Genomic DNA, 25,409 nt, shown 5'->3' with positions numbered 1-25,409 from the left:
GGTTGTGGATGTGAACGACATCCTGGCTTTCGGGTTCAGGAGGATGTGTGTCGGCATGGGGTCCTTTTGATCCCAGGGTCGAGGAATAAGAGCTACCTATACATTAGTTTGTGTCTGCCTAGCACATATATGTTATTCCAACTAAAGATTAGTTATAGGTTAGCGGATGTTTGGCGTCTTTGATGTGTAATTTTTTAGTTACGACTTTGATCTTTTAGCTTTGGCTGAGATCTTTCAGAACGTTATGTTCTGTGATTGTAAGAGTTTTAATGCTCTTGATTCCTCTATTAAAGAGATAAAAATGATTTTCCTTCCAAAAAAAAAAAAAAAGTAGATTTCTTTAAATTAAATGATGAAGATTTTATCATATCAACATTAATCCCTCTATTATTTACAGCATTAATTATTTTATTATTTACCATAATAAAGTGATATAATATGTTAAATAATAGAGTGAAAATTACTTATAGGAAAAATCTTCAATATTTAATTTAAAATTAATAATTATGATTTGAGGAAATTTAGGGGTCTGTCTGGGTTTGTGGGTTTAAAATGTGCATATAGAAAATGTTATTTTTAAAAACGCAGTTAAACGTTTGGCCTTTAGAGCCTGTTTAAGATTGCATTTGAGAAATAGAGCTTTTAAGTCAAAAATCGTTTTTTTGGTAAAAGCTTCATTTTTAAGCTTTTGCCAAAAGTGCGTTTTTGACTATTTTTAGGTTTAAATTTTTAGGCTTTAATTGTACATTCCTTGCCTATGGTTTGAAAACATAAATTTTCTATTTTTATTTTATAACAGGGCTTCTTCTTTATTCATTTTATAAAATTATAGCACGTTGCTCGGACAAAACAATGAGAAATTTTTTCCATCTAAATTTGATCTATGCTTTGTTTAACTTTTTGAATGTCATCGTCCCAATCATTTTCCAAATCTGCACCATATTTCTGCAAATCGCATCTCTGACCATCGCTCGGTCCATTACAACTTTCTCAACTAGAGAATGATTTCGTGGCTTTTGCATCTCCACTACAAGTGCATTCTCAAATGTAATCCCCTTCGTTGTCTCTACCATTAGTAGCAATTCTTTCAAACGCTTGAATTTCTTCATCATCGGTCAATAATTTGCTCAATGAAAAGAACCAGAAGGAAATCAAAAGACAGATCGGAGATATAAGATCGTTACTCTTAAGATTTCGCGTAAACAAACCCTCTTTAAAAAAGAAAAAAAAAAAAAAAAGAGAAAAACCTTTACTCCTTATATCTGCTGAAAGCAAATCTAGAGAAAACAAACAATAACTGCTACAAAGCTTGAGCATCAGTAGACTCACTATTTTATTATTCAGAAAAAATGAAGAGTTGGGGGAGGAGTGTAAATTTTCAATGTTTTCAAATAGCAATATTTTAAAAATTCAATTCTAAATATTTCATTTTTTATACTTTAGTTTAAAATCACATTTTTTAATTACAAATATACCATATTAACGAGCCCCCCAACCCCCAAAAAAAAGTACACTATAGTAACCAGTCAGTAGTAACGCGAGAAGCGCTCGAATCCCCTAACCCGCCGTAAAAAAGTTAATAGGTGCGGTTTATGCTCAAGCCTTCTTCATCGCAAAAACGTCATCCCCAAGATTCGTTTCGTATACACATATCCCTCTCGAAGAGAATATAATTACACTCGTCCCCTCCTCGTTTGTCCAGCTTTGCATTTCCTCGCTATATATCACATCCACATCTCCATTCCTAAACAAGTGACCATCTCTCTGAGCTTTCTGTCATTGTGAGCGCGATTTTTCGTTAGGAAGAAAATGGTGGTGTTCAAGGTTGTCCGCGTAGAGACCACGCCTATCGATGGCCAAAAGCCTGGAACCTCTGGCCTCCGCAAGAAGGTTCGGTTTCCACTCTTCCAATTCAATTTCAATCTTCTGCTTGGTCGTTCCGAATTTCCGTTCGGATCTATTGCGTTTAACGGATCGATCAGTGTTTTGCGTATCTGATCTGTGTTTGATCACGTTGCTCCATTTTGATGCCGCGTCTGATTTTTTTTTTTTTTTTTTGAAACTTTGTTTTTGATTTAGATTCTCGTTGAACCGGATCTTGTTATGGTTAAGGAAAGATTGCTAATACTTGTTTTGATCAGTGAGAGTTATCAGTAGCATGTATTAAAGCTAAGCAATATTTGAATTTTTGGGCTTCCTAATACTTTATAGATAAATGACTGTTGATTCTCTGGCAGATTCAAGAACTAGTTTTTCTATCACTTGATTACTACGTATTTATTGATTAATTTGATTATTTATTATTATTATTTTATATGGAGGGGCGTGCTCTCTTGTTGTCTTTGTCTGTAGTATGTGGATCTAATGCACAATAGATCTAGTATTTCATTTTTTTCCCACTTCTCTGAGGTTTGAACGACAAAAGAAGTAGTTGATGACACTTCTATATTATTTTAGTTCATTAAGATTGCCCAATTGTCTTCTTTGATTGGTAGATATTTTTCTGTAGTGTTTTTTTTTTTTTGTTCTTTTAATGCTATGATATTTATTTTAGCTTTTCCGTAGTTAACTTAGATTACTGTTGGTGAACCTTTTTCAGGTGAAAGTTTTCATCCAACCTCATTACTTGGAAAATTTTGTTCAGTCAACATTCAATGCCCTTACTACAGAAAAAGTTGGAGGTACGGATTCTATCTGCTTTGTGGTGTCTTAGTTCTATGTTTAATGAGATGGCTATGTTGCATGGGGAATTTTCATGTATCCATTGGCAAAGTTACATGCAAAAGTAAGACGCTTTTCAAGGCCTAGTTTGAGGTTGGCCTGAATGCAAGACTCACCAAAAATTAAAATAAAATTAAAGCACAACCATGAGACTTAATTAACCCCTCAGATGTGCTGTGCACAAAGAGACTCAACTTGTATTACCTCCTACTCTGGAAAGATGTAAAGACTTCCTTCTTAAATAGTATATCAAATTTGTTTGCTTTTGTTCTTGAAGAAAATGAGTATATTCTGTTCAAAAATTAAAGATTCTTAATCATATCATCCTGCCGTCTTTGATCAGGAATATGACCTATGTTTTTTGGGATCCATTTGATGCAGCCGTTTGAAATGTGCTGTTTTAAGAGTTTGCAATTTCAATAATCACTGATTGAAAATGTTAGGAGAAAATTTGCCAGAGTGTTGGATAAAAGCTATGAGAAAGTGCAGTCGTCCTTTTGTTGAATGTTTGGTTGAAATTGGTTTAAAAGTGCTGTTTGGAGGATAAATTATCAAAACAGCTCATAACTTATTGTCTAATAGGTTTTTCTTTGGTTTTCTTTTTTGGCATTGTTCTTTTATGTGCTTAACCTGGTTTGTCCTTCTAATATGTGCTTAGCCCCCGGCTGGCCTTGCTTTACTTTGAAGAGCATTTGGAAATAAGGCTTATTTGAGAGTGGCTTTCTTTGTTTGGACATTAGTGCTAGGAAGGATCTTGACGTTGGATAAAAAAAAAGGCAAGTAATTGTAATGGAGTGGTGTTGCATGTACTGTTTGAGTGGGGAATTCCTATATCATTTCTGCTCCATTGTGAAGTTGTTGGACTCGTAGGTATCAGTTTTCCATTTTTTCGGGATAGAGTAGGTAGGTCCGTACGAGTGGCAGAGTTATTGGCTAGTTGGTGAGGCTAGTGGTGTCATGGGCTATCATGATGGTTTCCGTTTCTCTTGGAAAAGTATTTGGTGCACTAAGGTTTCGTTGATGGTTGCCTTTTTTTGTTGGTTGACAGCCCTAGGAAAGATCTTTATCATGAACAATCTTTGAAAGCGACATGTTATTCTGGTTAATTGGTGTTGTTTGTGTAAAAGAAATGGAGGAGTCTGTGGACTATCTTATGTTTCATTGTGAGCTTGCTAGTGCCATATGGAATGTTTTCTTCAGTTGATTTGGGATGTTTTGGGTCATGCCTAGAGTAGTAGTTAATTTGTATGCTTGGTGGATTGCTAGCAACACTCGAAGTGGTGTTGTGTGGTGTCTATGGAGGAAAATGAATGATAAAAGTTTTGAAGATCGTGAGAGGACTTTGGAGGAGATTAAGTTTTTATTTGTTAACACTTTGTATCTTTGGACAATTGCTTTTGTTTCTCTTTTAGTGATTAGTTAACATGATTTTCTTATTCTTTTTGCCCCTAAAATAGCCAAGTGGCTCCTCTTGTATACTTCCTGTGTACTTGGGGGGTGCCCTATGCTTTTAATGATACTTAATTACTTATCAAAAAAAAGTTGACAAGGCTAGATTGGTAGTCATTAAGATTTAGAAGTATGTAGGATGACTCCCCATTGCATGATGTGGTATATATGGAGAGAAGACAACTCCTGAAACTTTGAAGATTGTGAGAGAACGGTTGTAGAGATAAAAGATATGATGTTCAAAATACTTTATAGGTAGATGGCTGCTACCAGCGGTGCTTGATTATCGAATTTCCTAAAATTTTTGGATTTGTGTTCTTCCTCTTTCTAAGTGGGTGGTTCTCTTGTATACTCCCTATATGCTTAAGTTGCGCCCTTTACTTATCAAAAAAATACTTGAGTGCACCCATTTATGATTTTAGGGAAAAATACACTTTAGCCCCCTGAACTATCACTCATTTTTCATTTACACCTCAAAATTTTAAAATGTGACATTATGGCCTCCCATTCTACCACTGTGTGTCAAATTAGACACTTTTACATTTTTCTCTCCGAATACCCTTAAATTTATTAAAAAAAGAACTATTTGAAAAAAAAAAAAAAATTATAAAAAAATTAAACAAATAAAAAAAAAAAAAACTAAAAACACCAATAAGGGGTAGCCCTTTTCATATTAGCCCCATTAATTTTTTATTTTATTTTTTTCAAATGGTTCTTTTTATATATTTTTTAATTTCATTTATTAATAACTTCAAGGTTATTTTGGGACGAAAAATGCAAAAGTGTCTAATTTGATACGCAATGATAGTATATGGGGCTTCGATGTCACTTTTTAAAGTTTAGAGACATAATTGCAAAATGAGTGATAATATGGGGGGTTTAAAGTATATTTTCTCCATGATTTTATTAAGATTGCTTTATTTACCTAAGAGAACACGATTGAACATCTACAAGTTCCAAATCCCCAGCCCCCCTTAGAGATTGGCAAACAAACCCTAGACCAATTTACCAGGTGATATTTGAACTCTTTGCCTAGTTCACCCTATAAGTAATCACGTTGAAGCTTCTCAATATGGTTTGAAACACTTGCAGAAAGAGGAAAAAGCGATATGAAGTATGTGGGTAAGTTGAAAAGTGTGCTCTTGATAAGGGTAACCCTACTACCCTTAGACAAATACATCATTTTCCAACTAGCCAAACGGTGCTCTGTCTTCCCAATAACTTTGTCTCAAATATGCTTGGCCTTATAGGAGGCTCCCAGCGGTAGACCAAGATACTTCAAAGGCAGAGAAGAAGCCCCACAACCCATAATACCAGCCAACCCAACCACTATTAACATTTTTCATAGGAACTAATTCTGACTTAGCCAAGTTTATCTTTAGGCCAGAAATAACTTTAAAACCTAAGAATAAGTCCCTTAGGTGACGAAGCTGATTTGGATTAGCCCCACATAAAATCAAATTATCATTAGCAAACAAAAGATCAGAGATATCAATCCCCGTCTGCATGGAGAAACCAGACAACAAACTCCCACTAATTGTAGCATAAATCATTCTATCCAACGCTTCCATCACAATGACAAACACTCCAATTAAGTAACATACAATAGAAGCCTGAAAATCTGCAAATTGCAAATTGGGTTCAACAAAAACCACAGTTTTATACTCTATAAATCTGGTTAAAAACAATCTGAGTGTAGAACTTAATTCAAACAAAGCTCATTAGATGTACAGTAGCCATTTTGTCATGACAATTAAAAAAAATGTCTAAATGAAACAAAAGGACATTAATCATACATTATAAAAAGCGACGTGGATGAGATGTTATGTATAAAAACACACATCTTGGAGGAAAAAAGAAGACACTAGCTACATAGTATGGAAAATGATGAGGATGAAGGGTGAGACAGTTTCCCTGAGATTTGGCATATGAACAATGATGGAAGATGGTGATCTCACATGGTAGAGAGGGCAAGTAGTTGTTGGGAAGGAGTGCAGTTGTTGCAGACAAGAGGGAAGGGGAGTAGTGTGTTTGGAATTGAAAACTCAGTACCAAACAGACTTAATAAACAACAAACTTCTATTTATGTGGGTTGTTCCCATCCTTAACAAGATAAGAATACAGCATGACCATTCAAGTCAGTATCTAAGAGTTCCGTATTAATAATAATGCCAACCACAATTAAAGACTTATTAATGGTTTGCCATGTAACCAGCACTTCAATTATCTCCCTCTCCCTCAATTATCTCCCTCTCCCTCTCGAGAATTATCTTGTGCTCATTGCAAAAGAGGAATCATCTTGATTTAAACCAGAGCCCGTATCCATACCCATACCCAACAGTTTGGTTAATTCAATACGATTATGTTATATAATGCAATAGCATGTGTTTCACATCTCCATCCATCTCCCTTTTATAGTATCTTGTATTCCTATGGACAACAATATCATGGTGAATGACATCGTAATGCTATAGCACACTCATCTTCATTCTTTGCTAGTAGCTAGATGCGCACACAATTTCTTCTACAATTTCCCTTTAAAATTGCTATTTTTTTTTTTTTTTACTTTTTTTATACGGCTTCATATTGACTAATATAATGGTCTTTCATTTGATAACACTAACTCTATGTATATTATGCTATTGTTCATGTAGGCGCTACACTTGTTGTATCTGGTGATGGCCGCTACTACTCAAAAGAAGCTATTCAGGTACATTCTAATCCATATTGAAACTAAATGTGCTTTGTAAATATGAATTTTGTAAACCACATGAACACAAAAATATAGAGGATGGAAGATGTCCAATGTTCACATAATCGGCCAAGTAGGGGATGTAAATTTGTTATAGATGCAAACAAGAACTTGCTTCTGGTTCTTTGATCCTAAAGTGCAAGCAAGTTTAGTTTCTAATTGTCCAGTGAAAAAACATTATTCTTCTATGGATCCAAAAATGGTTTAAAATTGAGTCTCTGGTCAATGTGTCCAACTATGTGTAAAGGTTCAAAATCTTGTACACTAAGATTTCTACTTAGAGCATTCAAAGCAAGTTCCCTAAAACTGCTTCCCTTAAATTTAGGGAAAATTTCAAAAAAATCACAAAAATACACCTACAGCAGCTTCCCTATATGTTCCCTAAACATTGGTGGGAAATCTAGGATGTTGGTGTGCCAAGGTTATTGCTTGTGTTGTCCTTCACTATGGGTTGAATGTTTTGCTCCTAGGATTGGGCTTGGTGAGGTCTGCAGCTCGTATCAGTGATCTGTGTCTTCCCAATATTGTTTGCTTACATGTTGTGTGGTGCCTAATGACATTGTCACATCATCTACTTTCTAATCTATTCTGTTAGATGGGCAGATCATAATTAAGATGGCTGCAGCAAATGGAGTAAGACGTGTTTGGGTTGGTCAAAATGGATTGCTTTCAACTCCTGCAGTATCAGCTGTTATACGTGACAGAGTTGGAGTGGATGTGAGTTTTTTTCCCTGTCTGAAAGATATTTGAGATACTGCTTTGTAATAATATGAAAACAATAATAGTAGCATTATAATTGTAATCTTTGATAACAGGGATCCAGGGCATCGGGAGCATTTATATTGACTGCAAGTCACAATCCAGGCGGTCCTCATGAGGTAGGGCCTAGCTGTTTATAGCTTGATAACTTTGGATATGGTTTAGATTGATCATTATTCCTTTACTGCTTCTCTTCGTGTTCTGCATTAAGAAAAAGGGACTATGAACTGACAGCTCAAAGGTCCTGATGGCTATAATTATTAGGAAACAGCAACTGTAGGTTCTCTTCCCAATTGGGGGAGAGCAAATTTAGTTATTTAGTTGCCTTAGCTTGTCTGGGAGGAATTTGTTTAGTAGAAGAAATGTAACCTCGAGCTTGATTAATTTCACATGGGAGTGCATTTCTACCATTTAATGAAAGAATTTTGCAGCTGTGAATATCCATCAAAAACATTGCTCTTGCTACTTGCCCATTGGCCTCAGTTTGATATTTTCACCTTTTCTGCTAATGTCCGTCCTTTTACTTCCCAGCCCCATCTCATGCACCATGCCAATTTGACTTAATCATGTAGTGTCAGCGTCTAAGCCATATTCAACCTTGCATGTGCAGTTATTGTTATTTGTTTTCGCTTAATTATGTGCCACATAGCTGAAGTTAATGTTACCCATCAAAAGCCTGAATTATGCCTATCCCAGGCTATAATTTAAATAGTCATTATTTTTTGCTTACCATCATCTCTGTGGGTCTAAATTTCTCCACCTGTTATATATGACGTATCCCCACTGTTACAGTGGGCATCTCTACTTGTTGGTTTCAATTGTTTTTGCTCACTCACGTAAACCTGTACCTAAATAACACTCAGATTTCATGGGGTAAGTTATGACATTATCTGCCTTTGTCCTACTACTTATTCCTAGAAAATGCAGAAGTCAAGAGAATTGCTGATGATACCTGGGGCCCAACTAGGTGCTAAATAACACTTAGTTACTGAAAAATGGATGCATCAAACGTATCTATTAGAAGGGCAAACTATGTGATACCAAATTAGATTAAGAATATACAACTTTTAATATGCGTATTAAGAAACACAATTTCTAATAATACTCATGTAAACCCTTACCTCTCTCTGGTTTATTAAATGTTGCTCTGTAAACTTGAGTAAAACTTGTTTGTTTTCCCCTTTTCGTTTGTTTCATGATTGCAGGATTTTGGGATTAAATATAACATGGAAAATGGTGGACCTGCTCCTGAGGGAATCACAGATAAGATCTATGAGAACACAAAAACCATAAAGGAATACTTCATTGCAGAAGATCTACCTGATGTATTGCTTGCTTCCTAAGCACCATAAGTTTCCCTTTCCATCCCCCCTTAATGTTGTTATTAGACTATTGTGTATAGTTTCATTAATCATAACTTTGTCTGAAAATTCACAATATGCATACAGGTGGATATTGCTACAACAGGTGTAAGCAGCTTTGGGGGGCCTGAGGGACAATTTGATGTCGAGGTTTTTGATTCAGCAAGTGATTATGTGAAATTGATGAAGTAAGCTTTCTCTACATGATCTAGATTGCAACATGGTTATTCCATTAACTGCAGACTCATTATATAATGCTTCTTGCTCCAAAAGCTGTATAATGCATTGCCTCCTAAAGGGCACTATTCCTCAGGAAATGCGCTTTTGTTTTGCAAGAGTTTGTTAATTGATGTTAGTTTTTCTGTCACTCTTTCTGAGAATGTTAGGTCCTTATCTACGATTAAGAATGTTTTCAATATATTTTCTGTCTTTGATGTCTGCCCACAGTTTCCTCATTTTTTTCTCCTATTAGAACAATACTCAGCCTTTTCTAAATTTTCCAGGTCAATTTTTGATTTTGAGTTGATCAGGAAGCTAATCTCATCTCCAAAATTCACATTTTGGTAAGTGGAACATTATTTTTGTATTTACAAATTTTTGGTATTTACAAATTTTGTGCAGAACATTATTTTTTGTTGTCACATACACATGCACACATACAGATATGTACATGTGTGTATGTGTGTGCGCACACACGCACGTGCGCATGTGTGTGTAGATACACGTAAATATACATCCATATATGCATGCATTTATTTATGTGTGTATGATTAATGTATTCATGGTATGTGCATATATGTCTGTTCAGTTTCTGTAAATGTTATGACATATCTGTTGTCATGTTGAAGTTATGATGCACTACATGGAGTAGCAGGAGCTTATGCAAAACGTATTTTTGTGGAAGAGCTTGGTGCACAAGAAAGCTCATTACTGAACTGCACTCCCAAGGTCTGTGGAGAGCATTCTTTTTCTTTTTTCTTTCTATATATATATTCCTGGTATCCTAATAAATGTACCTTTGCTGGTTTATGCATGACTTAATGGGACCAGGAAGATTTTGGAGGGGGGCATCCAGATCCCAATCTCACTTATGCAAAGGAGTTGGTTGCTCGTATGGGACTGGGAAAATCAAACCCTCAAGACGAAGTCCCTGAATTTGGTGCTGCTGCTGATGGTGATGCTGATCGTAACATGATCCTTGGTAAAAGGTAGCACTTCCCTCGATGTTTTTTTTTGGTAAATATGTTATCTTGCTGATAACTATAATGACAACTTGTCTTGCTTTCCAAGGTTCTTTGTTACTCCATCAGATTCTGTTGCCATCATTGCTGCAAATGCTGTTCAAGCCATACCCTACTTCTCTGCTGGTCTAAAGGGAGTTGCCAGGTTCTATGTTGTGCTGTTGAGCTTCTAGTATTTCTGATTGTGTGCAACTTGGGGTAGTGTTTTACCTTGCTTTGTGTTTGATCAGTACATTCAATTGGTGCATACTATGGGACACTTATAAGTTACTGTTTTGTTGGATGCACATAAACACAATTTATTTATACGCTAAGAAAAGATCATTTAGTATAACATATTAGTATAGGTTTTGCATGTTGCCAGGTTCAAAAGCTGAAGAGTTTTGTAAACTTCTATATTCAATTTTTTTAATAGATCCCACATCTTGATGATTGAGATATGGTTAATGCTTAAGGTCTTTTTCATTTCTTATGAGTTAAGGTTGATAATTCTTTATGGCTAAAATTGTGCAGAAAATGCTGCAATTCAGCAGTGGTACCGGATTGCTATTTATCTGTCTATTGTTGTAGGGGTGTTAAAACTAAAATTTATGATGCAATGTATTAGTTACTAATATTTTTATACACGTGTAACGTGCGTATCATTTTTGTATCTATTAGCATTACCCAGTTGTGTTTGAGATTTTAATTTGTCTATTATGGAATCAAGTTGGTTGGTCAAAAGCTCATTTATCTTATCTTATCTTATGTAGTCTTCTGATAAATGAGCTTTTGACCAAACACAATTGGCTAGTGTGTGGGCTCGAGCCATGTGCTTCATTTTGTCATATATGTGAACCCATTAAAAGAGCTTGCATTCTGTCTTATTTTAGAGCCACACTATATTTTTAAGGTTCCTGTTAATGTCATGGAGACTTTCGCTCTTGGTGCATTTTATCACATTTATGCAATGTACTCCAATGATGCTTTGAAGATATCCTTTATGCTTGGAAGTTGTTTTGGAAGACATAAAAATAATATCTTTTAACTTTTCCCCATGTAGGAGCATGCCGACCTCAGCTGCCCTTGATGTTGTTGCTAAACATCTGAATTTAAAATTTTTTGAGGTATTCTTTGGCACAGCCAATTTTTTACGATTGTCTTCCTGTGCTGTTGGTCTTGGAGCATTTATTTTTCTACTCAATGCCAGGTACCCACTGGCTGGAAATTCTTTGGTAATTTAATGGATGCTGGATTATGTTCAGTTTGTGGGGAAGAAAGTTTTGGAACTGGTTGGTAGATGGCATTTCCCTTTATGAAGTATATCTTTTACCAGTTTGAACAGTAAGAAACTTAGATAATGTCTTTCTGTAATCATTTGTCTTTTCTGTTGACAGGCTCAGACCATATACGTGAGAAGGACGGGATCTGGGCAGTTTTGGCTTGGCTATCTATACTTGCTCATAAAAATAAGGAAAATTTTGGTGGGGAAAAGCTTGTGACTGTTGAAGACATAGTGCACCAGCATTGGACTACTTATGGTCGACACTATTACACTCGATATGACTATGAGGTGGGTTTTATCCCATGTTTAGCAATGGGAAATCTTGAATTGTTATCTAACTTGTTTAAATTGTTCCTTGAAGAATGTGGATGCTGGTGCAGCCAAGGTGTTAATGGCATATTTGGTCAAGCTGCAATCTTCCCTTTCTGAAGTTAATGAGTATGTTCATTTTGCTGCTCTAAAAGACTAATTTCTTGCTGAGATTATACATGCTTCATTAAGTACTGACACCACTTCTTTAGCTAAAAAAAGGCATGCCGATCTGTTTTCTCTCCACCCCCCCTTGCCCACACACACACACACACACATCAACATGTGCAGGTGCGTTTTGAGGTTTCTGGTTAGTCTCTTTCCTTCTCCGTTCTGATGCCCTCGTAGTTCACCGGTTTTGGTTTTCATAATGGGTTTTTTGAGTTGGTTTTACGTGGAAGAGAAAACTGAAGAGGGGCGTTCTATGTTGTGTATCATCGATAGAAAGCGGAGGGGTCTCCTGTGCAATGTTCATGGCAAGGTCAGTGGAGTGGTTGTTGGCTATTGTGGAGATGCTGGTCCGAGGGGAGGGGTTGAAGGAATGATTCAAATCTTCTAGGGTCGGTCGCAAAGCTTTTGTCGTCCAAAGGTACTCAAATAGTCGTGGCAGGTTCCTAGTGTTGGCAGAGTATAGGGATGGGGGCTGGAGGAGCTTCATTGCCACCTCGGTGGGTCATGAAGGGAGAGGTGGGAAAAGTTGTGCCGCTAAGTTGCGCAAGGTGGCACCATTTTTTGAGATGACTTTCTGCAAAGGAAGGCTGTAGTACCGCAGGTGCCTTGGTGGCCCTTTTTTTTTTTTTTTTGATAAGTAAGTAGCTGATTTTATTAAAAGCGTAAGGCACCCTTAAGTACACTGGAAGTATACAAGGAGGATCACCTAACTAGAAAGGGAAAAACGTACAAGGAAATCATCATAGCTAACCGAAATCGGGAAAACAAACGCTATAGTCCAAAGATACAGAGTATGGAAACAATAGGATAAAAAGTCCTCGAAAGACCTCTCCACATTCTCGAAGCACCTATTATTTCTCTCTCCAAAGACACCAAAAAAAAACAAGTAGGCACCATCTTCCAAACTGCAGCACTCCCCCCCCCCCTTTCCTGTAGACCACCAACAGCCTAGCAACTCGAAAACCCGACCAGGCATCACCCATGATAACCCAAAACGGCCAAAAAAGGCACTCCACAAAGCAGACGCCACCTCACAATGGAAAAGAAGATGATCCACCGTCTCCTCACTCTTCTTACACATCCAACATCTGTTTACCACAATCACATTTCTCTTTCTGAGGTTATCTAAGGTCAGAATTTTCCCCCAAGCCGCCGACCATGCAAAAAATGCTGCCCTTGGAGGAGCCTGAGTCCGCCACACACTCTTCCAGGGGAACCTTCTCCCTTCCGAGCATGCCAAGGAGAGAAAGAGAGACTTGACCTTGAACGTACCTCTTTTGGAAGGGTTCCACCATAATCTATCTTCCGACCCTCTTCTCACTCCTGTAGAATGTAACACCTGGAAAAAGGAAGCAAAGGCTTCCACCTCCCAATCATGAGCCTCCCTCGAAAAACTCACGTTCCACTGGTTGGACCCCCCTAGCATCTCCACGTTATCCGCAACTGAGGCTTCCTTCGCACAAGCAATACTATAAAGGATCGGGAAAGCTATCTTGAGAGCTGAATCTCCACACCACCAATCATGCCAAAAGCTAATCCTAGACCCATCCCCCACTGCAAATCTCGTAAAGCCTTTGAAAGTTTCCCACCCTTTCCTAATATTCTTCCATAACCCTACCCCAAATGTTCCTCCAAGCTCAACCGAACACCACCCTCCCCATAAGCTTCCAAACTTTGCATCTATCACAACTCTCCACCATGCTTCTCTTTCCGCCCCATAGCGCCACAACCATTTCCCTAAAAGAGCGCGGTTGAAGACCAATAAGTTCCTGATCCCCAACCCTCCTTCCTTGATCGGAGTGCAAACCTGCGACCACTTCACCAAGTGGTATTTGAACTCTTCGCCTATTCCTCCCCAAAGAAAATTGCGTTGAAGCTTCTCAATACGCTTAGCAACACTCACCGGAATAGGGAAAAGAGACAAGTAATAAGTGGGCAGGTTAGCAAGAGTGCTCTTAATAAGGGTGACCCTACCCCCTTTCGACAAATACAACCTTTTCTAGCTGGCCAACCGATATTCAATCTTCTCGATCACTCCATCCCAAATATGCTTGGACTTATAAGAGCCTCCCAACGGGAGACCAAGGTACTTCACTGGCAAAGGAGCTGCCTCACACCCTAAAATACTGGCTAACGAAGCCACTTCCTCCACATTCCCCACCGGAATAAGCATCGATTTAGCCAAATTAACCTTCAACCCGGAAGCAGCTTCAAACAACAAGAACAAACTCCACAAGTAACGTAACTGGGCAGGCCTAGCATTGCAGAAAATCAAGATGTCGTCGGCAAATAAAAGATGAGAGACTGTAGTGTTTACTGATTTTGAAACCTTCTAACAACCCCCTATGAACCGCCGCCAAAATCATCCTACTCAGAACCTCCATCACAAACACAAACAGCAAAGGAGAGAGTGGATCCCCTTGTCTCAAACCCTTGGAGCTACTAAAAAAACCTTTAGGAGACCCATTTACCATAATCGAGAACCGCACCGAGGAAATGCAATGTTGAATCCAAGAACACCAAACCCCTCCAAAACCACACCTCCTTAGCAAATACATCAAGAAAGAAGGCCCAATTCACATGATCGTAAGCTTTTTCCAAATCCATTTTGCAAATGACCCCTGGCTCCCCAGATCTCATCCTACTACCAAGGCATTCATTAGCAATCAAGATGGGATCTAGAATCTGTCTACCTTTGATGAAAGCATTTTGCGACTTGGAGATAATCTTGTCCAGCACAACCTTCAATCTATTTCCTAAAACCTTGGCAATAATTTTGTACATACCTCCCACAAGGCTAATCGGTCGAAAATCCTTAAGGTTGATGGCACCGGGAATCTTTGGAATAAGCGAAATGAACGAAGCGTTGAGGCTCTTTACAAACATCCCGCCAGCATGGAAAGCACTGAAGACCCTCATAATGTCCTACCTCACCACATCCCAACAAGCTTGGAAGAACGCCATAGAAAACCCATCGAGGCTCGATGCCTTGTTGCCATTCATCTTAAACACGACCTTTCTAACCTCTTCCTCTTCAAAATCTCTCTCCAACCAGCTGGCCTCTCCCTCCGAGATGGAATCCAAGGAGATACCATCTACCAAAGGCCTCCAACTGTGTTGTTCAGCAAAGAGCTTTTGGTAGAAATCCACAATGTGCTCACTAATCTCATCCTGATTTGAAGAAAGATTATCCCCAATCATAAGATTCTCTATCGAATTATACCCTAAACTCAAACTTCTTGGACTCCATAGACCACTTCCTTGAATCAGCCATAACACTAACCAAACAGCTAACAAACTAGACACCCAAACAGGTCACACGCGCCACCCACCCGCCTGCACTCAGGCGTGGGTGGATGAGAGAGAAGAGAGAAAAGTCATTTGGGCTCAGAAATATATATATGATATTATGACTTCCCTTGGTGGCCCTTAGCTGCTCACTTTGAGTGGTTCTTCATTGGGGCCAGCGTTGTAAGGCTACAGTGGAGGGTGGAGGGGTAGAGTCAAGGGAAAGTGAGCCCCTAAATATTCACCCTCTCCAGTAATTGAAGAGCCTATTTTGCTAGTTGTAGAGGCTTCTGACTGGGTGGTTCACAAAGCCAAGAGCTTCCATCATATTGTGGGGTTGTCTTTGTGAAGGGTTCGAGGAAGAGTTGTTGGTGCTGCTTATTGCCATTGAAGTGAACAGAACTCGAATGGGCCGGATAGTCCCTCTATTCCACTTTCCAAGTCTATGAACAGAAGGTATCGTGAGGTGATAGAGGTTAGCTTGTTCTGTAAATTATGACAGTAAGGGGGGTTAGTCTAGTAGAGGAAAAGCCAAGGGAAGGGGGTATAGTGTGCTTTTTATGAAGCCTCAGATTTTGTTGTAGAATGTGTGAGGGTTAAATGAAGGACAGAAGGTCAAGGGTTAGGAATTTTCTTAGTGGAAGGCAGATATTTTCTATATGTAAGAAGTTAAATTGTAGTATGTGTCTAGGGCTGTTGTGCTCAGTCTATGGGGCTGTTTTCATGTGGATTGGTGCTATTTGGGTTCTTTAGGGGCTTTTGGTGGAACTTTTTAATGTGGGATAGGATGGTGGTGGAAAAAACTGAGTGTGTCAGGGCATACTTTGTGGCTTGTAACTTTAGAAATGTCGATGACAACTTTGAATGGGCTTTCACCGACGTTTATGGGCCCAATGCCGACAGTAAAAAGAGAGTGCTTTGGGATGAATTGGCTAGACTGCTTAGTTGGTAGAAAGTTCCATGGTATATTGGGGGAGATTTTAAATCCGTTTCCTAAGCGAGAGATCTAGCGGTTCCTGGTTCGTCCCAGCTATGTTGGAGTTCTCCAAGTTCATTTTTTGAACAAGGCCTTATGCACATCCCTCTTGTTGGCGGTAGTTTCATGTGGTTTAATAACCGTGATCCTCTGGTGTGGTTTATAATTGATAGCTATCTTCTCTGTCTTGATTGGGAGGCCCACTTTCCTGATGTTTCTCAGCAAAGGCTTCCTAGAGTTTTATCCGATCACTTTCCTTTATTGCTGGATTGCACTGTTGTTGTCAGGAGCATAAATGTTTTAAGAATATGTGGCTTAAATATGAGGGTTTTGTGGAGGGGGTGAATTAGTGGTGGTCATCTTATAGTTTTCAAGGATTCCCCACTTTTGTCTTGGCTCTAAAACTAGAGGATTTGAAACTCAACTTGAAAAAATGGAGTGAGGAGGTGTTTTGGCAATGTCGAGATGAGGAAGAAGAATTTTTTGGTTGGAAGTCCATGATCTTGATGCTATTGAAGAAGAACGATTCCTATCAGATGAGAAAATGCAAGAAAGGCAAAGGTCGTCTTAGTCGTCTTATAGTTTTCAAGGATTCCCCACTTTTGTCTTGGCTCAAAAACTAGAGGATTTGAAACTCAACTTAAAGAAATGGAGTGAGGAGGTGTTTGGCAATGTTGAGATGAGGAAGAAGAATTTTTTGGTTGGAAGTCCATGATCTTGATGCTATTGTAGAAGAACGATTCCTATCCCTATCAGTTGAGAAAACGCAAGAAAGGCTAAGGTCACTAGTGATTTGAAAATGACTACTCTTTTGGAAGAAGTGAGTTGGAGATAGAAATCAAGGACCCTTTGGCTGAGAGACAAAGACTATAATACAAAATTTTTCCAACATGTGGCAAATTCAAATAGAAGGAACAACACCGTGCATTCCCTAGTGCGTAACGACTCCATCTCTTTAGATTCATTTGAAATAATTGAGCATATACTACAGTTTTACACTCATCTCTATTCCGAGCAATTCAGTTGGCGGCCTAACTTGGATGGCTCTCTTTTAATTCTATTAATGCAGAGGAGGCTACATGGTTGGAAAGAGCTTTTGAGGAGAGTCAGGTCTTTGAGGTGGTGGTGAAAGCTCTAAATGGTGATAAGACCTCAAGCCTTGATTATTTTTCTTTGGTTTTCTTCTAGTCTTGTTGGGGGATTCCCAAAGAAGATACCATGAATGTCTTTCATGAGTTCCATGGATGGGGTAAGTTAGGAGTCTCAATGCCTCGTTTTGTTGCCTTTATTCTCAAGAAAGATGGGGCATTAGGTAAGCGGCGTTTATAAAATCAAATCTAAAGTTCTAGCCCACTGGCTAAAAGCAGTGTTGGAGAAGGTTATTTCTAGGTCTCAGAATGCTTTTATCAAGGGGAGATTGATTTTAGACTCGATCCTTTTTTCTAATGTATGTCTCGATAGTAGAATTAGATGAGAGGTCCCATGTTTGCTTTATAAATTGGTTCTAGAGGAAGATTTATGATCATGTTAATTGGGACTTCCCGTTGTATCTATTGAGGAGAGGAGATGTGGTTTCAGGGAGAAATGACAAGAATGGATAGCTCATTGAATCTCTATGATTTGTTTGTGTGTCTTGATTAACAGAACTCCATCCAACTTTTTAAATAGTTCCCACGGCTTGAGATAGGGGATCCTCTACCCTTTTTGTTGTTTGTTGTCGTCATGGAAGCGTTAAGTCGAATGCTGTCCACCATTGTGAATAACGGTCTCTTATCAGGCTTTTGGTGGGGTCAAGAAATAACAAAGTGGTTACTTTGTCTCATCTCCTTTTTGCGGATGACACTTTGGTTTTTTTGTGAGGCGAATCCCAAGCATCTTTGTAATTTGCGGTATCTTCTTATGTTTTGAAGTTGTTTTGGGGTTGAAAATGAACCTGACTAAATTAGAGTTAGCCCCCTATTGGCTCCGTGGATGATATTGGAGGCTTGACCGGTATCCTTGGTTGTAGGGGACACTCTTTACCTATGAAGTTTTTGGGTCTTCCAATATCTATATAGGATGAAATGGTAGGTCAGAGTCAAAGATGAAATGCTTTGAGCTCTTTACTGTTGATCTCTTTCTTCAAGAACTTCTATTTTAAAGAGATCTCATGTGATGAGATTCTCTTCTTCGATCCTTTGGTTAAGGCTCAATATGTTGAAAATTGGGACTCCATCAGTGTTTCTCCTATTCGTCATATGAACCAGTGCTGCTGTCCCACAACACAGTTCAGCAGGTGACCTGGTTTTCTTTTATTTACTGTCATCAGTCTGAAGAACAGCCTTCTTAATGCCTTTTTAGGTCTAAAGAAGGATTCCCTTGATGTTAGCAGTGAAGTGGTCCTGAAGCTTTTCAGCTAATAGGAAGCTATATTTTAATACAGTCATCTACGAGTTAAAGATTGAAATTATGGCATACAGTTCAGTTAAAACGGAAATGCAAAACTTTTGTAACAATGAATCTGCAGTAATTATTTGTACTTGTTGTTTTTACGTTCTTTACATCCTTGGCCTTGAATAAGCTGTCATATTTGGGATCATATGCTCAATATTTTTGCATCATAAAGGGTACATGTTTCATAGTGAAGAACTTTAGCTGTTCATTCATACAGAATTGTTAAAGGAGCACGTTCAGATGTGGCAAAAGTTATCGATGCTGATGAATTCGAGTACAAGGATCCTGTTGATGGCTCCATCTCAAAGCACCAGGGTATTCGATATTTGTTTGAGGATGGATCACGATTGGTAAGTTGACTCCTCAAACCAATTTTTTTTTTTTTTTCATAATTCATCTGACGGAACATTGTTGTCACTAGGATCTAATTTATGGGAGACTGGAATTCATGTAATGGAATTTAACTATTTATAGTAAAAATTGTTGACATTTTATTTTATGGAGACCAAACAGAATTCACTTAATAAAGTTGTGACCATGGAAGTATTTTGGTTGTAGCTCAGTGAACTTATTCATACTTCCTGAACACACTTGCAGGTTTTCCGCCTTTCAGGAACTGGCTCTGAAGGTGCAACCATCCGTCTATACATTGAGCAGTACGAGAAGGATCCATCAAAAACTGGCCGAGATTCTCAAGAAGCACTTGGTCCTCTTGTGAGATATCCCTAACCTCTATCTGATTATCCATGTTATGTTCAAATATTTGGGCTCAGCCTGATGCCTCTAATTACACAGGTTGAGGTTGCTCTGAAGCTTTCCAAGATGCAGGAATTCACCGGCCGCAGTGCCCCTACCGTCATTACATAAATGCAAACAGGGCCATAGTAAGATTGTATGTTGTCTTGATGCTGCTACCTTTACGGTCGAAAATTTCTCTTGAATTTTGATACTCCCTCAACCCTTGACCAGTTGGACATAAGTTTACATCATTTTGTAACCTTTTGGATGGGCATAAGAGCATTATGGACTCAAAATACCTGCCTATCTCTTTTTCCTTTTTAATCTTCAAAATAATATGGGTGTCTATTACTCTGCCCCTATATCCTTATCTCACGACCTTTACATTTTCTGCAAATTTTGGTTAACTCTGTTTGCGGCCTTGAAGTCTGCTTTTTATTTATTATTATTATTATTTTTTTTTTTTTTATTTGGGACTCAAAATTATGCACACGCCTCTGCATTATAAGCTCAATTAGCGATCACGCCTTATGAAGCAGAGGTCACTAGTTCGAATTTCCCCTCTCTCCTCTTGTGTGGATATGTCAAAAAAAAAAAAAAAAAAAAAAAAAGCTCAATTAGTGCCCAAAATTTACTTTAGGCATATTAGTCTATTATAAGAGAGATTTTTAATATATATATATATATATTCCCTTAAAATGCTAAATTTTGTGTTGCACAATAGTTAAGCTGCTTTTCTGGCTAATCCAAAAAGAATAATAATAATAATAAGAAAAGTAAAACAAATTTCTAGGATTCTCTTTCGGACGCAAAAGATCAAGGTGGAAAACTTTCAGAAAAGTCTCCATTGTTGTGACTAAACCGAGCACCAAGCTTGGACAATGCACAGATAAGGCCGATTACCATAGGGGGACCATTCAGATTTTTGTCCCTACGATTGTTTCTTCATGTCAAAATCATTTCTCTAAAGTTAATAATATTATTATTCCTTCCAAAGAAAAGAAAAGAAAAGAAAAAGATACCTCTTACAAGTCAAACTCGGCCTAACGTACTTAGCTGGCTAATAATTTAAAGTTGATGTTAAATAAAGATTAAAGTTGGGGTCAACCTGGAGGCAGTCGCAAACAATCACATTCCAACCCTTTTAAACCGTTATTGCATTGTCATAGTGTACGGAAGTCCTTTGAATAGTATACCATAAGAACTAATTTTTCACTGTCTTATCATTTCAATTATATTATAATTATATATGGCCGCCTCCAAGTTTGACAAGTTACGAGTCGATGTCGGTGGGTGACCACAAGCTTAATTATATTAATTAGTTAATTCATATGTGTGAGATAACGTTGAACATACCCCATTAGCTTTATATCTCATGGTCTGGGAATCACGAGCCCTACCATAATTAACCAAAAGGAGTATCCGTCAATTCTTTCTTTTTCCCCCAAAGATATGACAATCTCAACACACACCTGCCCAACAAATAGAGACAACACCCTGTATAGATTCTTTCAAATAAATTTTTCTGTTAAAATAAATAAAATGTGTTGTCTTCTTGCTTACAAGAAAGCAAGCAATTTTTGACCAAAATGTTTTTTGGCTAACTTAATTTAGGTTACTAGGAGCCACATACTTATGCGAAGATTATCTAAAATTAGTTCATTTTTTTATCATACCCAAAATTTTGTATGATATATATCGAAACCTCGTAATAAGAACTTAAGAAGAGATGAAGAAGATATCCAATTTCGGATAAGGATTCCTTACAATTTCAAAGAAATTGTAAATTCTCCAATTATAAAATCTGGGTCATTTCTTGTATCAAACGGCTTCAAAAATGTTATTGATGAGAGTAATATATTTTTATCAGATTATTGTTCTCTATGTTGTAAAACAGTTTTGAGCCATAATCTATCTTTTGATTTTATGAAAAAGAATAATCGTATTTTCAAAATTGAAAAAACATTTTGAAAGAAATTTTTTTTTTTGTCTGCCTTGATAACATGTCATGTTTTTAATATGCGGATAGATGCAAGAAATGACTTGAAAATTTGTATAATTTGAGAATTTAAAATTTCTTAAAATTTCTCAATAAAAGTAAATTAATATAGCTTAATTATAACATCTTTTAGGAAAAGGATCTCTCCATTTTAAATTCCCTCAATTTACTTCCGTTAGTGCATTTAGAAGGGTAAAATTGTTCAAATTTTTTTAAGGTATGAAGAAAATTGAGAGGGAGTGGATCATTTTCCCATCTTTTATCTTCAATTTCACTGAAATAAATACCATTGTAATTACCTGTACACCCTCTAGCGTTCTAGCTTAGATGAGCGGGTGACGATTCAACACGTTAAGTCAACTTTCAAGTTTTGAATTCATAACGTCCACACATATATATAATATCGTCATGTAATTTGATAATGAAAAATTCTGTAGCATCACTGCCTCGTTTCGAAGATAAACATAATCATGTACGTGCTTCTATAATATTATAGAGTTTCTTTTGTTTTATATTAAAAAAATATTATATACTATATTCTTATCTTATTTTTAGGTAATATATTCTTATCTTATTGAATTGATGTTACGTGCCCATTAACTTTTAGATTTTTTTATTTTTTTATAAGAAAAATAAATGCTTATGGCTATTATCATATTAACCCAATAAAATAATAGTATTACTCTTACGTACTCTTTATATTAATCTCGAGGCATCGTAACTTTCCCATTCTTTGTACATGCACTCGCATAGAAAATGAACACCTGAAACGGCTCGGGACTTTATTAATTATTGTATTTATTCATTACTTTTTTCTAAACCAATTTTAACACAAATTATCAATATATATAAGGGAATAAAATCGTTATTAATAATAATATTTTGTCAACATTACCATTACTATACAATAAAAAACAACATTTGATTATTTATGTTTACAAATACAGATTCAATAGCTTATTTTCACTGCAACATGATTAAGTTGCATAACAATCCAATAACGTTCTACTAAACAGTAATATTTTCTTGGCTACCTACCATTTATCACAAGTAAACCCCAGCTGCTAGCTAGCTTCAGCATCTTCCTTTATATCATCTAATAACATAAGCAACTTGACACTTTTATCCAACTTTACGTCACTATCTTTACGTCACAATTAATTGATTTAAAGTCTATAGACACCCACTAGCTATATCTTTCTTAAGAAAATGATAACTCTTTTAGCGACTTATCAAAGCCCATTCTCAAATGGCACCCGAGACGCTGCAATCCACGAACCTCCGGCCAAAAAGTTCCCGACGGTGAACTTTCCGGCCTCCGCCGGGCTCGTTATTACGTGATAACCCCCCCAGTTAACCCTCCCCGAAGTATCAGCTCCACTCCCGCTGTTCATATACTCCCCATAATAAAGCGTTTCCAGCGCAAAGCTTCCGCTCCATGGAAGCCAACCTGCGGGGTTTATCAAACTGCCCAAATTGCTCTTCATGAACACCGTTCGCGAGTACTTCTGCCACGGCCTCCCCAGATAAGTCTTCACGGAGCTCAAATCCCCTGCCGCCGTCACCCGAGAGTTGTGCACGACGATGCCGGTGTTTTCGTTCGGATCTGTTCTCGCTTGCGCCGTGATGGTGTTTTGCTGGCCGCTCATCGGCTTTCTGACGTAGATGTTGCAGTTCTGGACGACGGCGACGGCGTCGCCGAATATGAAGTCTTGGGTGCCGTAAATGTCGCAGTCGCGGTAGAACTGCCGCTGCGAATACACGTACAAGGTGTCTTGGTACCCCTTGAAGCTGCAGCGGTAGAAGACGGAGAAGTCCGATCCCGACCGGAGTGCCACGGCTTGGTGGTTTTGCGGTCCGGCGGTGTTTTCAAAGGTTATGTCCCGTGCGACGAACCGGTCCCCGGAGTCGGCAATTGCTGAGAGAAGATAAAATTGTACGGTCAATTTAACACTACTACTTTTTTTTTTTTGCTGAAAATTTTGATACATCTAATGAGAATGAAGGATGTACTTTTGGTGTACTGGTTGTCTGACTTTAACTAGGACAAAGGAGGGTCATATTATATTAAAAAACAAATTGAGGGGCCAAAGTTATATATAAAAAAATAAACATGTAAAATATAATTTTTTGGTGGGACCATCCAACGCCGGAGAGAAGGTTACCTCGTTAACTTCTTAAATATGACTTATTTTAAACGTTGAGATTTATGAATTTAAGAATTTCATATTTAAAAGAAATTCTAAAAAATCTCAACTTCTTCTAGATTTGACAAATAAAAAAATTAATTTTATAATCATATTTCAATTAGAAAAAGTAACATAAAAATCGAAAACATTTCTACATGTACATTAAATATACACTTAGCAGCAAAGGTCTTTTAAAACGTTCCAAAAATACCAAGATTTGTAAGGGTCTATTTGGAATTGAGTTTGAAGGGTTTAAAAGTGCTTTTAACACTCAAAATGTCCGTTTTTTTTTTTTTTTTTTTTTTTTAAAAAGTACTCACTTGGTAACAAAATTAAAAGTACTTTTAAGAGTCCAAAAAACCTAAAAATGACCAAAACACACTTTCGATAAAAGCTTAAAAAATAAAACTTTTAACCAAAAGCGTTTTTTTTTTTACTTCAAAGCTTTATTTATCAAACGCAATTTCAAATATGTTCAAAAGTTTTAGTCTTTTTCTCTTTGTTATTGAAAACTTGACATTAATTAATTACCAAGATTTTAAGTTTCATAAACCAAACAACTTACCAAAAGTCGCTGATCCAAAAGTTGTCGAGCCACCATTAGCGCTCCTGCTACCGGTAACAACCGTGGAACCCATTCCGTCGCCAATAATCATTATATTTGACTTCTTAACCTGAACGTTCTCTTTGTAAACTCCCGCCTTCACGTATATAACAAATCTGCCACCGCCACCACCCGCCGCCTCCACTGCCTCGGAAATGGTCTTGTAATTTCCAGACCCATCTTGTGCTACCACCACATCAGCCGCAGGTGCACCCGCCCCCGATGACTGCAGCAGCTTCCTGTCCGCTGCAGAAACCCACGTCGGGAAGCCGTCAGAGAGCAACCGCCGCCCGCCAGCATTCTGTTGGCTATGTAACGTAGCCGCGGCCGCCGCCTTATTAACTGCGAGCACATTGCTAAGAAGTTTGGAAAAGTTTGTTAGCATGTTGGGAAAGGATTGTAATTTAGAAGACACGTGGAGATCGGTAAAACCGTTGTGACATGTTTGTTGGTTGGCAATGGATGCACTTATCCATGTTACAGCATCGGTCGGATTGTTGGAGCTCGAGGAGCGGTTAATCTGGTTAACCGTATCCTCGTACAGTTCCAAACAATCTTTCCATGCTGATTTGGCTTTCTCGTCGAATAAATTTGTGTCCATGGCTGAGATAAGCTGGTGGGCTTCGATGGCCTGATGCATGGTTACCTTGTGGGCCAAGTCAGGAAATTTTAGGTCTGCTTCATCGAGGGTTGATGGAAGAAAGTTGGTGTTAATGAAATGATTGCATATTTCTGGATATGGGGTTTGGCTACATGATGTAATTGTTGCACCATGGACCGACCTCGGAAATATTAAAACTAGAAGAAGAAATGCACTTGAGATGGCTAATAATGCAAGCTTCTCCATTGAAAGACCTCAAGGATTTTGTTTTTTTCTTTGGTTTGAATGGATTGAAGATGGGAAGGGAAAGTTGTATATATAGGCGTTTTCAAACAAATGAGAAATTCGTTAGGGTTTTGCTTTCAAAATGGGTTGGGGCCATGCATATGACGCTTACGTGAAACAAGAATCTTTATCTTCTCGCATAATTATTATTATTTTTCGATAATTTATTTATTTATGGTTGTTTTTGAATGGTGACCTAGTCTTGTCATTTATTTATTGCTGATTTTTGAATAGCATAAAATGATGAAGAAAATTAGATCAGATGATTG

General features: G+C 37.7%; 2 protein-coding genes across 2 annotated transcripts; one reads left to right on the top strand and one right to left on the bottom strand.

Annotated features, from left to right (window-relative positions):
• Positions 1-1,674: 1,674 nt before the first annotated feature.
• On the top strand, positions 1,675-19,832 carry LOC132180068 (phosphoglucomutase, cytoplasmic). The gene is made up of 18 exons (XM_059592913.2): positions 1,675-1,890; positions 2,600-2,681; positions 6,825-6,880; positions 7,526-7,639; positions 7,738-7,800; positions 8,887-9,006; positions 9,130-9,230; positions 9,546-9,605; positions 9,891-9,990; positions 10,093-10,250; positions 10,333-10,428; positions 11,326-11,389; positions 11,473-11,554; positions 11,660-11,835; positions 11,909-11,985; positions 18,942-19,074; positions 19,322-19,438; positions 19,520-19,832. The coding sequence occupies exons 1-18, from the start codon at positions 1,810-1,812 to the stop codon at positions 19,589-19,591; spliced, it is 1,752 nt and encodes a 583-aa protein (XP_059448896.2). The 5' UTR covers positions 1,675-1,809; the 3' UTR covers positions 19,592-19,832.
• Positions 19,833-22,321: 2,489 nt separating this feature from the next.
• LOC132177514 (pectinesterase) lies at positions 22,322-25,123 on the bottom strand. The gene is made up of 2 exons (XM_059589874.2): positions 24,216-25,123; positions 22,322-23,379 (listed from the first exon to the last, which is right to left on the bottom strand). Exons 1-2 carry the CDS (start codon positions 25,099-25,101, stop codon positions 22,694-22,696), a joined length of 1,572 nt encoding a protein of 523 aa, XP_059445857.2. The 5' UTR covers positions 25,102-25,123; the 3' UTR covers positions 22,322-22,693.
• Positions 25,124-25,409: the final 286 nt, after the last annotated feature.

Source organism: Corylus avellana, chromosome 4 (assembly GCF_965113065.1).
Source record: "Corylus avellana chromosome 4, dhCorAvel1.hap1.2, whole genome shotgun sequence".
NCBI lineage: Eukaryota > Viridiplantae > Streptophyta > Magnoliopsida > Fagales > Betulaceae > Corylus > Corylus avellana.
Note: the sequence above shows the minus strand (reverse complement) of the source record. Positions and strands in the feature narration are given on the sequence as shown.